This window comes from Eptesicus fuscus, unplaced genomic scaffold (assembly GCF_027574615.1).
Source record: "Eptesicus fuscus isolate TK198812 unplaced genomic scaffold, DD_ASM_mEF_20220401 scaffold_76, whole genome shotgun sequence".
Lineage (NCBI taxonomy): Eukaryota > Metazoa > Chordata > Mammalia > Chiroptera > Vespertilionidae > Eptesicus > Eptesicus fuscus.
Window position 1 is genome coordinate 97258 of NW_026557639.1, and position 14449 is coordinate 111706.

The 14449-nt window shown below is 57.6% G+C and overlaps 1 protein-coding gene across 1 annotated transcript; it reads right to left on the minus strand.

The window, feature by feature from the left end:
• Nucleotides 1-10251: 10251 nt before the first annotated feature.
• On the minus strand, nucleotides 10252-11673 carry LOC129147107 (ATP-sensitive inward rectifier potassium channel 12-like). The gene has a single exon (XM_054713505.1). It carries the CDS (start codon nucleotides 11671-11673, stop codon nucleotides 10390-10392), a length of 1284 nt encoding a protein of 427 aa, XP_054569480.1. The 3' UTR covers nucleotides 10252-10389.
• Between the last annotated feature and the right edge of the window lie 2776 nt (nucleotides 11674-14449).

Here is a 14449-nt window from a genome sequence, read left to right on the forward strand (position 1 = left end):
TCAAGAGGAAGGAACACTTCCAGGCTCCTTCTATGAAGCCAGCATCACCCTAATACCAAAACAAGATAAAGACAACACAGTGAAAGAGAATTACAGACCAATATCCCTCATGAACATAGATGGTAAAATCCTCAACAAAATTATAGCAAATCGGCTCCAGCAGTACATCAGAAAGATCATACACCATGACCAAGTAGGATTTATCCCAGGAATGCAAGGATGGTACAATATCCGCAAATCAATAAACGTGATACATCACATAAACAAATTGAGAGAAAAAAATCACATAGACATATCAATAGATGCAGAAAAAGCATTTGACAAAATCCAACACCCTTTCTTGATAAAAACTCTCAACAAGGTGGGAATAGAAGGCTCATACTTCAACATAATAAAAGCGATATATGATAAACCCACAGCAAACATCATACTCAATGGGCAAAAACTAAAACCATTTCCCCTAAGAACAGGAACAAGACAGGGATGCCCACTCTCACCACTCCTGTTTGACATAGTACTGGAAGTATTAGCCATTGCAATTAGACAAGAAGAAGAAATAAGAGGCATCCAAATTGGAAAAGAAGAAATAAAGCTGTCCTTATTTGCAGATGACATGATATTGTACATAAAAAACCCAAAAGACTCCATCAAAAAACTAATAGATTTAATAAATGAATTTGGCAATGTAGCAGGATACAAAATTAATGCCAAGAAATCTATGGCATTTCTATACACCAATAGTGAACTTACAGAAAGAGAGACTAAAAAAGCAATCCCATTTACCATCACACCAAAAAAACTAAGATACCTAGGAATAAACTTAACTAAGGAGGTAAAAGACCTATACACAGAAAACTACAGGACACTGAAAAAAGAGATAGAGGAAGACGTAAACAGATGGAAGAACATACCATGTTCATGGATTGGTAGAATCAACATCATTAAAATGTCCATACTATCCAAAGCAATCTACAGATTCAATGCACTCCCCATCAAAATACCAGCAGCATATTTCACAGACCTAGAAAGAACTCTCCAAAAATTCATCTGGAATAAAAAAAAGACCCCGAATGGCCACCGCAATCCTGAGAAAGAACAATAAAGTAGGAGGGATCTCAATACCAGATCTCAAGATGTATTACAAAGCCACAGTTCTCAAAACAGCCTGGTACTGGCACAAGAACAGACATATAGATCAACGGAACAGAATAGAGAATCTAGATATCGACCCAAACCACTATGCTCAATTAATATTTGACAAAGGAGGCATGAACATACAATGGAGTCAAGACAGTCTCTTCAATAAATGGTGTTGGGAAAATTGGACAGATACATGCAAAAAAAATGAAACTAGATCACCAACTTACACCACACACAAAAATAAACTCAAAATGGATACAGTTCTTAACCATAAGACGGGAAACCATAAAAATACTAGAGGAATCCACAGGCAACAAAATCTCAGACATATGCCAAAAGAACTTCTTCACTGACACTGCCCCTAGGGCAATGGAAGCTAAAGAGAAAATTAACAAATGGGACTACATCAAAATAAAAAGCTTTTTTACAGCAAAAGAAACCATCAACAAAACAACAAGAAAGCCCACTTTATGGGAGAACATATTTGCAAATGCTATCACTGATAAAGGTTTAATCTCCAACATCTACAGGCAGCTTATGCAACTTAATAAAAGGAAGATAAATGATCCAATAAAAAAATGGGCAACGGACCTAAATAGAATCTTTTCAAAAGAGGACATACAGAAGGCCAAGAGACACATGAAAACATGCTCAAAGTCACTAATTATCCGAGAGATGCAAATCAAAACAACAATGCGGTCCCATCTCACACCTGTCAGAATGGCTATCATCAACAAATCAACAAACGACAAGTGTTGGCGAGGATGCGGAGAAATAGGAACCCTCGTGCACTGCTGGTGGGAATGCAGACTGGTGCAGCCACTGTGGAGGACAGTATGGAGTTTCCTCAAAAAACTGAAAATGGAACTCCCATTTGACCCAGTAATCCCACTCCTGGGAATATATCCTAAGAAACTAGAAACACCAATCAGAAAGGATATATGCACCCCTATGTTCATAGCAGCACAATTCACCATAGCTAAGATTTGGAAACAGCCTAGGTGCCCGTCAGCAGATGACTGGATCAGGAAACTGTGGTACATCTACACAATGGAATACTATGCTGCCATAAAAAAGAAGGAATTCTCATCATTTGCAGCAACCTGGATGGGATTGGAGAACATTATGCTAAGTGAAATAAGCCAGTCAATGAAAGAAAATACCACATGATCTCACTCATTTATGGATAATAAAGAAGATTATAAACTGATGAACAAAAAGATAGATACAGAGACAGTAAAGCATCAAACAGACTGTCAAATTACAGGGGGAAGGTTAGGGAGAGGTGGGGGAGATAAGAGATCAACCGAAGGACTTGAATGCATGTATATAAGCATAACCAATGGACACAAAACTCTGGGGGGTGCGGGCATGTATGGGAGTGGTGTGGGAGGGACAATGGTTAGATATGTACACATATAATACCTTAATAAAAAAAAGTGTGAAAAAAAGAAGAAATATTATCATATGATGCCCAATGGAAGACAACAGCATTCCACACACCCATTCACCTTTGTCTTCCTCTAAGGAGTGAGACATACTTCTGCAAGGTAATGCATGTGTTCTTCTGTGACATACCATACAATCAATACATGTGCAAACGTTACTAGCCAACTCCCCCAGACAGTCCAGTCTTAGCGTTTCACAGGCTGAACACTGTGTAGAACCTGCGATGGAGGAGTGGTCACTCTCAGAATTCATTCATACCATGTGGGACTTGGCAAACCGTTTTAGCAAAGACTCTATTAAAGGAAACTCCTCCTAGGTGTAGCGAGTGTGCTAACACGCTCCCTCGTAAATGACGGCTGTAAACGCTGCCAGCAGAGCTGTGGAGAGAGGTTTGCTGTGACTTTCCAATGGGCTGTGGACCAGCGTGAGGGCTGAGCCTCTAAGGAAAGCTCCCCTGAAGCAGGCTGCGGGACACTGGTTCCCCTGTGATCGTGGGGTGCCCTCTGCAGGCAGGTGACATGCTTTCCTGATGAGGGTGGTGGTCGCCAGGCAGCCCACAGGGGCCAGATTCCCAGAGCAGCCTTTGGGTTCCCTCTACACCTCCCAGGGGAGGAGGGGAGAGGCAGGGCATTCACGGGGGGGGGGGGGGGGGGGGGCGGCGGTAAGAGGGGTTCACAGATGACAGGAAGGGGCAGGCAGGTGGCAAGCAACAGTGCAGCAGTGCTTTCTGGGAAATGGCCCACAGCCGGGGGTGTGGGATGCGGGGGGCATGGAAAAAGTCCACGGGAAGAATGTGTGATCAGCACCAGGTGTGTGGGCTTGTGTGCTTGTGGAGGCTTGTGAACCCCAGGGCGACTCTTGCAACAGGCGGCCACCCCTGGGCACAGCGCCCACAGCACCGGTGTTCCCAGGTGGTCTCCTGTTAAGTGCTAGCCAAGCCCGACCCTGTTGAGCCTCCCAAATCAGAGCAGTTCTGGCCGCTCAGGGTGGTGTGGCCACAGACGCAGCGCCGGCCTCCAGACCCACTGCCCTGGCCTCTTGCTGATCTGATGCTCCCCCTCCCCACCCGCCTCCTCTGGGACAGATGTCTAGCTGAGCCTTTCTGAGCTTCAGAAGGGTGCCGGCGGGCACCTCCTTTGGGGTTCGGGCTCCCTGGGTGCTTGGCAGGGGCTCCCCCCCCCCCAGCTGGACAGGATGGAGCCCCATGGGGATGGCGGAACGCAAATGAGGACACCCTTTGGTGGGGGTGTGGGCTCCCATAACTGGTTGGGAGCCACCTCCCTCCGGAACACCGAGGTTTCTTCAATGTCTCCTGTTTTGGGGTATCGGGTCCCCAGAGGCACACTGGAGATTTCCAATCGGGTGAGAGACACCTCTCTAATCGAGGGGTGCCCTCTGTAAGGTGCCACACCGTTTCCTGATCGGGGGCCACTGCTGGGGAGTGGCTCCCCTGGGGCCCTGTTGTAAGAGTCGCCCTGGGGTTCATCCACACCTCCATGAGGAGGGGAGAGGCCGGACACTCACCAGAGGTGGTGGTAGGGGTTGGGGTGGGGGGGGAGAATCAGAGAATGACAGGAAGGGGCAGCAAGGTGGCCTGCAACAGCACCCACTACCCAGGACTGCCCGTCTCCGGGACACAACGCCTCCAGCACCCGGTGTTCCCAGAGGTCTCCATCCTGCAAGAGCCGGGCCGGCCCTGTCAGCTGCAGGGGTCAGACGAGAGGGGTGTGTTCAGGCCGTGGCAAGAGCCTCGCTCCCGCCCAGCCTCTCAGGGGGCCCGCTGGCCTGCCAGGGCCCCTGCATGCCTTCCCGTGCGGTTAGTGTTAGCTCTGCCTCCTGCCGCTGCACAGGGAGCTGGACCAAAAATCATGGGCCAAGTTGTCTTTGAGCCACTTTGCAGGGTCCCTGGAGGGCCCTGGCCCGGGCTGAGGTCGCTGGACCCGGTTCCCCCTGAAATGTTGCCTCCAGCTGGGGAGGCCGCCCGGGAGCCTACCGCCTGGGTGGGTCACCTGGCGCCTCGGTGCGCCATCTGTTGGCAGAAGCCCATCGTGCAACCATCTGCTCCCTCTACGTCCTGCCCCTCAGCCCCAGCAACTCGGGGCCTCCGCCTTGGGACCTGGCGCTCCCCCAAATCCAGACACCTGGACCTCTGCACATGCACTGCGGTGGCAATGCCCCCGCCTTGAGAAAGGTAAGGATGATGGCTGTTCATCCTGTGGCGGAGTCCTGGGCGCCTCTATGAGGGCACTATCTGGGTGCTGTCTGGGCGACAGTCCTCATGGGCAGGACGCTGTGTTACCCTCCCCCACAGGCCCTGGCGACGCCCCACCCGGGTGTGAGCCTCCCAGCCCGCGCCCTTGCTCGGTGCCTTGTCTGTGGGATCCAGGGTCGGTCTGCCAGCACCGGCCCTGCCCGCTGCTCAGCACTCCCTCGCGGGCAGGGCGCCCACGGCGGTGAGGAAGGCGGGGCTCCTCCGTTGGAGCGATGGCACACAAAGCCGCTGCAAATACCCACTTCCAGGGTTCGGTGCGAAACAGGAGTTCCGTTTCTCTTGAGCAGCGTGTAGGCGTGGACTGGCCTGACCCCACGGGGAGCATTTACACGTAACAAGAAACTGCCTCACTGACTTCCACAGGGGAGTGTCCCTTGTTGGCCTCTGACCCAAGGCCACACTGCCTGCCCTTTGCTGACCCCTTTGGGACTCAGCTCCCTGTAGGCAGAGCCCTCTGAGGCTGGCACCGAGGGCGGGCCGGGCTGCTGGTCCCCCACCCACGCTGTCACGGCGCCCCTCAGCCCAGCTGTGCACTCAGCCTCCTGCCTGGCCCAAGGTGGGCCAGACAGGCAAGTAGGGTGCAGGGCGGGGGGGAGAGGGGGTGGCATGAGCGGCCTGAGTCTGAGGGGTTCAGGTCGGGGGCCCAGAGCCTGCAGCCAGCAGCCTCCTAGTGTCCAAACAGTGGTGAGGGACTTGACATCTGTCACGTGCCCCTTGCCTGCCACCAGCCTCAGTAAGGGCCCTATCACCCTCCAGTTCCCCCATCACCCCCTCCTGTCACCAGTTCACCATCCTCCTTCCCAGACACCCGGCCTCCCTGCCCTCTGTGCTGCCCCCCGAAGGTTCTGCCTGCAGGCGATGGGCCTCAGGGGTGGCCAGCTACAAGGGCAGGGCATTGTGGCCTTGGGCAACTCACTCACTTCCAGGCTTCAGCTATGAAGCCCACTCTTTCCTGGACAGGGCCCAGCCCCCAACTTGCCTGTCCGGCCCAAGTCCCCCTTTCCTCCTCGTCACCACCCAGGCCTCACCGTGCTCTGGACTCCGGGTGGGGCATGAACTCCAGGCAACTCTTCAAAGCTGCCCGGCAGGGCCTCTATGCCGGGACCCTTTCATTCAACATTGTGGCTGTGAGATTCACCCAGTGGTGCCTGCATCCTTTTTCGTGGCCACATAATGTGTGTGCGTGCACTTGAGGTGCACTGTGTGTGCGTGCAGGCTGTGTCTGTTAGTATGAGGCTGCACCCCCCTCATTGTCCTGGCCCATCAGTGGGTTCACAAGAAGTTGTGGGTGTCTGTTGACACTGCCCGATCTGTGCCTCCTGCCCCTGTGACCCTTCTCTGCACGGGAGCCCCTTCCCACTGAGCCCGGCAGCTCTTCTCCAGAGCTGCGGCGTGAGGAGGTCACCATTGCTGTCATGATGGTAGATGGGGAGGGCCCCCTGGGTTGTACAGGACACAGTTAGGGCCCCTGCACTGCCCCAGGCCTCCTTGGGGGGTAAGCACCACCCCGGCCAGGAAAGGGAGGGGGAGGGAGGGAGAGAAGGGGAGGGGAGGGGAGGAAAGGTCTCTAACACCTGGACCCGCACTGCCTGCCCAGCACTCGGCCCTCAAAGAATATCACTTCTCATCCAGACTGCACATGGGGAAACTGAGGCTCGGGAGGGGCTGTGGCTGACAGTCAGGAAGGATGGAACTAGGTGCCAGGTCATTCATTTGCTCCTTCTTGTCCAGCCAAACTATTTTCCAGAACAGCCTCCAGGGACCCATCCTGGGTAAGGGCCGAGGTACAACCCAAGGCAACACCCCCAGGTCCTTTGCTGACACAAGTTCTCTGACTGTGGAGACAGTGTGAGCAAGGATTCTCTCCCGGTGGCCTCGGCCAGGAGGCCGCTGAAAGCTGGAGGCTGAGCCCTGGTGTAGAGGAGTCTTTCCCACCACTGGGCCTGCATGTCTTCCTCCCGCCCGTGCGGGGCCCTGCCAGCAGCCTCGTCTGGCCTACACCCCCACTCGGCTGCAGCAGGGGCACCCAGTCCTTCTGGGACCCAGTTTCCTCTCCTGTCACATCAGCAAGAACCAGACTGTAGCCTTGCCGGGGCCTCCCGGGGCGGTGGGTCCCAGCCTCTGCTCCCCTGGAGAAGGAAGGAGAGGTGGGAGGCCCAGGCCCAGAGGGGACAAGGTCACCCAGCGGGAGAGGGTGGCACAGTCTGGGTGGATGGTCTGGCTCCTCAGGGACCGAATGGGAGAGGGTCTGGGGAAGAGGAGGGGCCGCTGGAAAGGCATGCCAGGCTCTGCGAGGAGGGGGCTCTGTCCTCTGTCCCCAAGCTGCTGCCCTATTCCGCTCACCTCCACCTGGACGGCCCCGGGAGCCCCCGCTGCAGACATGGGGCTGAAGGAGCTCAGAACGGTGGCGCGTGTAGGAGTCGGGCAGGTCCTTCAACACACGCCTCCACAGGGCGGCACTCCACGGCGCCAGGACCCATGTAACAAGGGCTAGTCCCAAGGCCCACGCCTTCAGACACTGCTTGGCATGAAAGTCACATGGAAGTTTACCACTTAAAATATATTTGAAATTTTGCTGTCTTACAAAGGGCAGACACCCCTACACAGGGGGCTCCTTCCTACCAGACCCCAACCCCCCGGGACCCCGTGCAGGCGGAAATGGGCGGCACGGCACCACGGGGCAGAGAGCTGCATGCAGAGCACACACCAGGACACATGACCCCTGACACACGCGCACACATACATACCGTCTCAGCAGGCAGACCCCAGCTCTGCTCAGAGCCTGGCACAGCTGCCATACAAACATACCACATGCATGTACATGTTCAGAGGGACAAATACACACGTGGTCTCCCACACACAATCACTCACTGCCGTAGGCCAAGGACTCACATACGTGTGTAGATATCACCTCACACCCAGGCACACGGAAGCCTCACCCGCACACACTCTGCATGGCCATGTGGGCATGCCCAGGCTGAGGGTCCATGGGACCCCTGCGCCAGCAGTGCTGACGTCTCTGGCCGCTGTCAATCCTGAGCACTGTGCCCAGCCGTACAGCCTGGTGAACATTCAAACCAACGCCCACATATAAAACACACACACACATCCCTTACAGGTAAGCACACAGAACTATGCGCGTGTGTGTATATACCTGCACACATACATGCCATGCATGTATCTATGTTATTATCCCAGATCCACACACACAGATTGTCCTATGCACACATCTGTACAACAGTCCGTGTATGACGCACCCACACGTTCATGCACTTCCTGGCAAAGCAATCACTGTATGTCTCATTTGAGCACAGATGAGACATCCCACATGAACCCACACACTTGACGCCCACTCTCTCAGCCACACACACTCCTGCCGGCATGGCCTTCCCACAAGAGGCCCGAGGCCAGGTCTTCAGCCACCCCCACCTCTGGGCCTCCTGGTCCAGGCTACTGAGAAAGTTCTTGGAAATCCCACTGCCTGGGAGGGCGCGGGTAGGAGCAGTTTGGAACATACAACTGCTCAGCACAGACCACACACCAAGTACACACACATGCATGCACACACACACACGCCACATGCTGCATGCACTCATATGTGCACAAGCACCCCCACTCATCTGTGTGCAGAACGTTCAGTGGGTTAACATGCTCTCCACACACCACACGTGGGCACACCCCTCGCACTCTCCCAGGAGCCATATGAACCATGCTCTGCGCACACCATAGGCCCGCCCAGCCACCCTCCATCCTCAAGTGTATTAGGAGGGAGACTATTTTGGTCTTCAGCACAGGCAATAAATAAATAAATAAATAAATAAATAAATAAATAAATAAATAAATACAGGGAGGGAGGAGAGGGCAGATGAGTGAAAACACAGCCCCTGCCTTTGGCAAGAGATGACCGGCCGCGAGGGGCTGCTCCTGCAGGATCTGGGAGCTAAGCCGCCTGCATGGGCCCCAGAGGGGACAGCTGAGTGGAGTGCAGCTGGTCACCCCAAACCACCAGGACCTGGATTCCAGGGCCTCTGGCCTCGGTGCTGGATAGGGTGAGTAGAAGGCTGGCCCACCCAGGCCCCGGCTTCTCCCTGTCTTGCATGCTGCCTCAGTTTCCCACTTGGGCCTGAGTCCCTGGTGCCTTCAGGCTGTGAGCTCTCGTGGGGGCACAGGGCACAGGTTGGAGCAGCCAGGGCAGGCAAGCCCAAGAGCCACCGGCTCTCTAATACCCACTTCCTTACGGGCCTGGTCACTTGGAGGGCAGTACGCTGAGCTGTCCTGGGAAGGGGCCTGGCTCTGTCCCAGGGTCCAGCCCTGCCCCCCCGCCCTGCCCAGCAGGCTTCTCCATAAGAAGCAGCCTGCACTGGGCAGCTGCTGGTCCAGGTGCTTGTTTCTAGGCCAGCAGAGCCCATAGCCCCAAACCCCTTCCTGGGTGTGTGCCGCTCCTGACCCTTCAGTGAGAGGTCACATCTCTCTGGACACCGGTCCTCTCCATTCAGGCAGGATGCGGCCTGGCTGCCACTCATGGGCTCCACCCTGCTGCCCGGGTCAGGGGGAGCACCATCAGCCCGGCCTCTGCAGACAGAGGGGCTGCGGGAACTTCGTGGTGGAGTCGGGGAGGGGGTACAGGGGAGTCCTAGACCATGAGGAACTGAGCCAGACCCACGGTGTCTCTAAGGCACAACCCCTCTGGGCCCCACAGGGTGGGCTGCCAGGCGCCCTCCCCAGGAGCACCTATTCCTGCATGTTTGCAGCGGCCCATCTCTGTGGAGGGGTGGGGGCCACGGGCCAGCAAAGGAGAGAGCAGCAAACAGGGAGAACCCAGGGCGCAGCGGGGAGGGGCCCTCCGTGGCAGGCAGGGTTCACATCAGACCCTGAGGGGCACCGCTAAGGTGCAAAGTCAAACTCCAGAAACCGGCTTTCTCCTGCCCCAGCGCCCACCTCCACGACACCGGAGCCTCCTGAGCATTAAGGGGCCCTGGTTTTCCCACCACAAATGGGACCTAACCAGCCGTGAGCGTAGGGGCCACGGCGAGGGCTGCACGGGCGGAGGCGGCCCTGGCCAGGCCCGGCCCTCACTGTGCGGCCTGGGCCCTCCGGCCTCGGGGAAGCTGGCGGAGCCTCTGGCCACAATGGAATTCTGTGTCTTTTTTTCTGTAGCCCATGAATTTAAAAAAGGTTTAATCACATGTTAATTTTTTTGTAGAGTCTTCCTCAAGCTGAGATTGAGAAAGTGGAGACCCATGATTTCTCCCCGAGTTAAAACCAGCGGGGGCCCTGCGGCCGGTTTGGGCGACGGCAGCTCTTCCCTCAGGCAGACGCACCCGCCCCGGCGGCCCGGCCTGCAAGGGCCTCTGAGGCCAGGACCCGCCCGCTCCCCCCGCCCGCGCTCCTGCCAGCCTCCCAAGGCCACTGTGAAGCACGAAACAGCTAACGTGCCACTGAGTCGGCCACCAGGGCCCCGGCCCTTCTGTTCTGCGCACACCCAGGGCCTGTCCGGTGGTGGGGGCTGCCCCATGGCCCACGGCCACTCAGATCTCCGACTCCCGCCGGTAGGGCCGTGGCTCCAGGGCACTGCTGCCGGCAGGGGGCCTGGCGAGGCCTAGCCTGGCCTGAAGGCCGCCGGCCGGGTCGTCCTCGGCCGCGTCCTCCTCGTCAGGGCTCACGAAGGCCAGCTCGTTCTCGTAGCAAAAGGAGCTGGTGCCGGGCAGCAGGAACTTGTTCTCCGCCAGGTCTCTGGCGCTGCAGCGGGGTGTGGCGGGCACCTCGTAGGTCTTGTGGAAGCGCGAGTAGTCGATCTTGTACTGGTTCTTCTCCTCAAAGAGGACGGGCCCGAAGCGGTGGCCCCAGAGGATCTCGCTGGCCAGGTAGGAGCTGCGGGCCTGCGTGGTCATGGCCGTGGCCTCCACCATGCCCTCCAAGATCACCACGATCTCGAAGTCGTCCGCCTCCAGGTCCTGCCGGCTGATGCCGAACAGCGGGCTGGCCTCATCAATCTCATGCAAGATGGTGATGGGCGACACCAGGAAGATGCGGTCCAGGCCCTTGTCAAAGCCCACGTCCATGTCCAGCTGGTCCAGCGGGATGTATTCGCCCTCCTGCGTGACCCGGGGCTTGATGAGCTGGGCCCGCACGTGGGCCTCCACGATGTGGCTCTTGCGCAGGTTGCCCACGCGCCACATGAGGCAGAGCCGGCCGTCCCGCAGCGCCACTACCGCGTGGTGGCTGAACAGCAGCGTCTGCGCCCGCTTCTTGGGCCGGGCCATCTTGGCCATGATGGCGCCGATCATGAAGGAGTCGATGATGCAGCCCACGATGGACTGCGCCACCACCATGAAGACGGCCACGGGGCACTCCTCCGTCACGCAGCGCAGCCCGTAGCCGATGGTGGTCTGAGTCTCGATGGAGAAGAGGAAGGCGGCCATGAAGCCGTGGACCTGCAGCACACAGGGCGGGCGGCCGCGGGCCTCCGCCGGCTCCAGGTCGCCGTGCGCCACGGCGATGACCCAGAAGATGACGCCGAAGAGCAGCCAGGAGGCGAGGAAAGCCAGCGAGAAGAGCAGCAGCATATAGCGCCAGCGGATGTCCACGCAGGTGGTGAACATGTCGGCCAGGTAGCGCTGTGACTTCTCGTCCATGTTGGCGAACTCGATGTTGCACTGGCCGTTCTTCTTGACGAAGCGGTTCCGGCACCTGCGCCGCGTGTGCACCTTGCCGTTGCCAAAGCCATTGGTGCCCGACATGGTGACCAGGTGCAGCCCGTCCTCCGACAACGACACGGTGCTGTAGGGGGTGGCCTGGCCAGCTGCGGTCATCCCGGGCGCCGGGAGGTCCTGGCTCCTTGCCCCCACGCCGGCTCCCGGAGGGGCGGCTCCTGCAACAGAGAGGACAGTGGACGTCCCACACGGGCCCGGGAACTCTCCCCCACCCCACCCCGCCCTCGACGTGGTTGGCAGATATTTAACCCTAATTTACCCCCAACAAAGACCTGACCTTCTCCCAGGGCCACTCCCACCCCTGCCCCCACCCCCCCTCCACTGTAAACAGGAGCCAGTGGGAAGCACTCAGCAGCGTCACGGTCTCCACCCACGCGGGGAGCCCTGGCCCAGGCAGCCATGACGCACCCAGCACACTGGGTGGCCTTGGGCCTGCACCAGCACCACAGCCACACAGACACTCCCCACAGCTGGCAGCATCGCCAGCCCCTGGACACACAGGCCAGTGGCCACCCCTCCCCCAGCGCCCTGCAGGCATCTGCAGGCTGGGAGCCACGGCACCACCTGGCCCTGTGGGCATAGAGACCATCTGGCCACTTGCACTGGGGACGCGGTGCCCAGGATGCCATCCTCTCTCAGCGGGCTGAGCCGGAAGGAGAGGAGGACCTGGCGGCGGGCCTGGACAGGGAGACCAGAAGCCGGGCAGGCACCGTCCTCCCACCAGCAAGGACCCCCAGCACCCTCACCCCACCTGTACTATGAGGTCAGAACTAGACAAGGCTGGAGCCCTGACATGTCCAGAAGACAGGGAGGCCCCAGAGGGGAGGCCCCGGGGACAGCGGGCTAGGAGCAGGGGCAGCAGGCGGCTGGACACCCACCAGAGGCTCGGAAACGGGCAGTGACCCAGCCAGGAGGCGGCAACAGGCGCTCAGCCCCGGCCTGCTCCACACACCTAGGAGACAGGTGAGAGTGAGCCCTCGGGCTGCAAGCTGCACACCCCTCCCTCCACCGTCTCGGTCCCCAGGTGCTGCTGGATCCCACCTGCGCTGGCACATGCAAGGTGCTCACACGGTACTCACTGCCTGCGTGAACCACTCCTCACACACAGGGAGGGCAGGCCACACGCTCGGCAAATGCTCCTAGTCATCCAGTCAACAGCCCAGGAGCAGCTGCTCCCTCTGGATGGAGATTCCGAGAGGCCACGTGGCCTCCCCTAAGCCACGCAGCCAATAGCAGGAGAGCTGAGGTTCAAACCATTCTTGTCTGACGCAGGGCCTCCCGTCACAGGGCCCAGGTTCTGCTGGGCCTTGTCTCCTGCTGCCCTCTCCCCGCCCCCCCGCCTCCTGAGCTCCACCTGCCACCTCGCCATGGGTCTGAGGAGCTGCGGCCGGAGGCCACAATGGTGGGTGCTGCTTCTGTCTGGGCCAGGAGGCAGAGAGCCGGAGGTGGGGACCCCAGGGGGAAGGTGCCGGGGTCAGGGTACACAGATGCCGGCAGGAGGCTGCCAGCTTGCTGGGGGTGTGTTTGTGTGGCCCGGAGACCTTGAAGGACGTCCAGCTGGTCATGGCTACTCCAGCTGGGGCTCCGAGCAGCTCAAGGCCTGCATGGGACAGAATCTCAAGAACAAAGGCCAGAGATCCCAGCCTGGTGCTGCTCCTGGCCTCTGAGCGGCCTCACACCTGGCCGCGCCCAGGTAGGTGGCACCTGGGACCCACCTCAGCCATGCCACACAGGCCTGGGAACCCCTCACCTGCTGGCGTTCCTCCTAAAGCCACACAGAGAACATCAACAAGGCCCTGTTCACACCCACCCCCTTCAGAGTTGGAAATGGGGACGCGGAGCCAGGTAGCTTGTCCAGGTCTCCCTGACGCTAAGCAGTGGAGACAGCGTGGACGCCCGGAGTCCAGTCTGGTCCTCAGCCTTCCTGCCCTCCTGGTGCCATGTGTTCACGTGAGCACATGTGTGTGAGATGCTCAGGAGGGAGCCCCTCACAGGCTCTCGGTAAACACAGCACACAAAGCCCCAGAAGAGGACCTAAGAAGAGAACTCAGCACCACAAACTTGCCAAACGGCCCACGGGCACGCCTCACACACAAACACAGGCTTGGCCAGAAGGCTGGGCCATGCTGTGGTCATTACGGACCCCATTCAAGAAATGTGGGACGATCCCTGGCCAGCTGAGCAGTGGTTAGAGCATCAGCCCTCTGCTGAAGCGTCTCGGGTTCGATTCCAGTCAAGAGCACGTATTGCAATTGCAGGCTCCTTCCCAGCCCCCACTGGGCTGTGTGTGGGAGGCAACCTATCAATGTGTTTCTCTCACATAGATGTTTTTCTCTCTGTCTCTCCCCATCCCTGCCACTCTCTAAAAAAATCAATGAAAAATTATCCTGGATGGGATTAACAACAACAAAAAGAAATGTGGGAGGCTATCCTCACCCAGGGCTACGCAGGCTGAGTGGCACTTGCTCAATGGGGGCACCTAGTTAAACCAGATAAGAAATGAAATTAGATTTGTTTTGCTGAAAAAGGCCTTAGCAAGCAAGGAAGCTAGCTTCCCATTTTACAGATGGGAAAATGGAGGCTGAGACTAATCCCAAGTCACAAAGCAACTTACAGACTAGGATGAGATGGTAAAGAGAAACAGGACCAGAGCCATTGTTGGCAGATGCTCAGGTTGGTCAGTGAGGGGCTGAGCATTGCTGGGAGAAAATGGGGGCGAGACGCTGGGGTGTGATACCTGAACCAGCAAAGGTGGGGTGACTTCCACACCTGAGACAGCAGCGAAGCGAGCTTAGCAGGCAGAGGGGGCAGTGGAGGACATGGACCCAGAGCCCTGAGAGGAGGCGAGGCTATCCCTACCAGCCCCAGCAGGGTC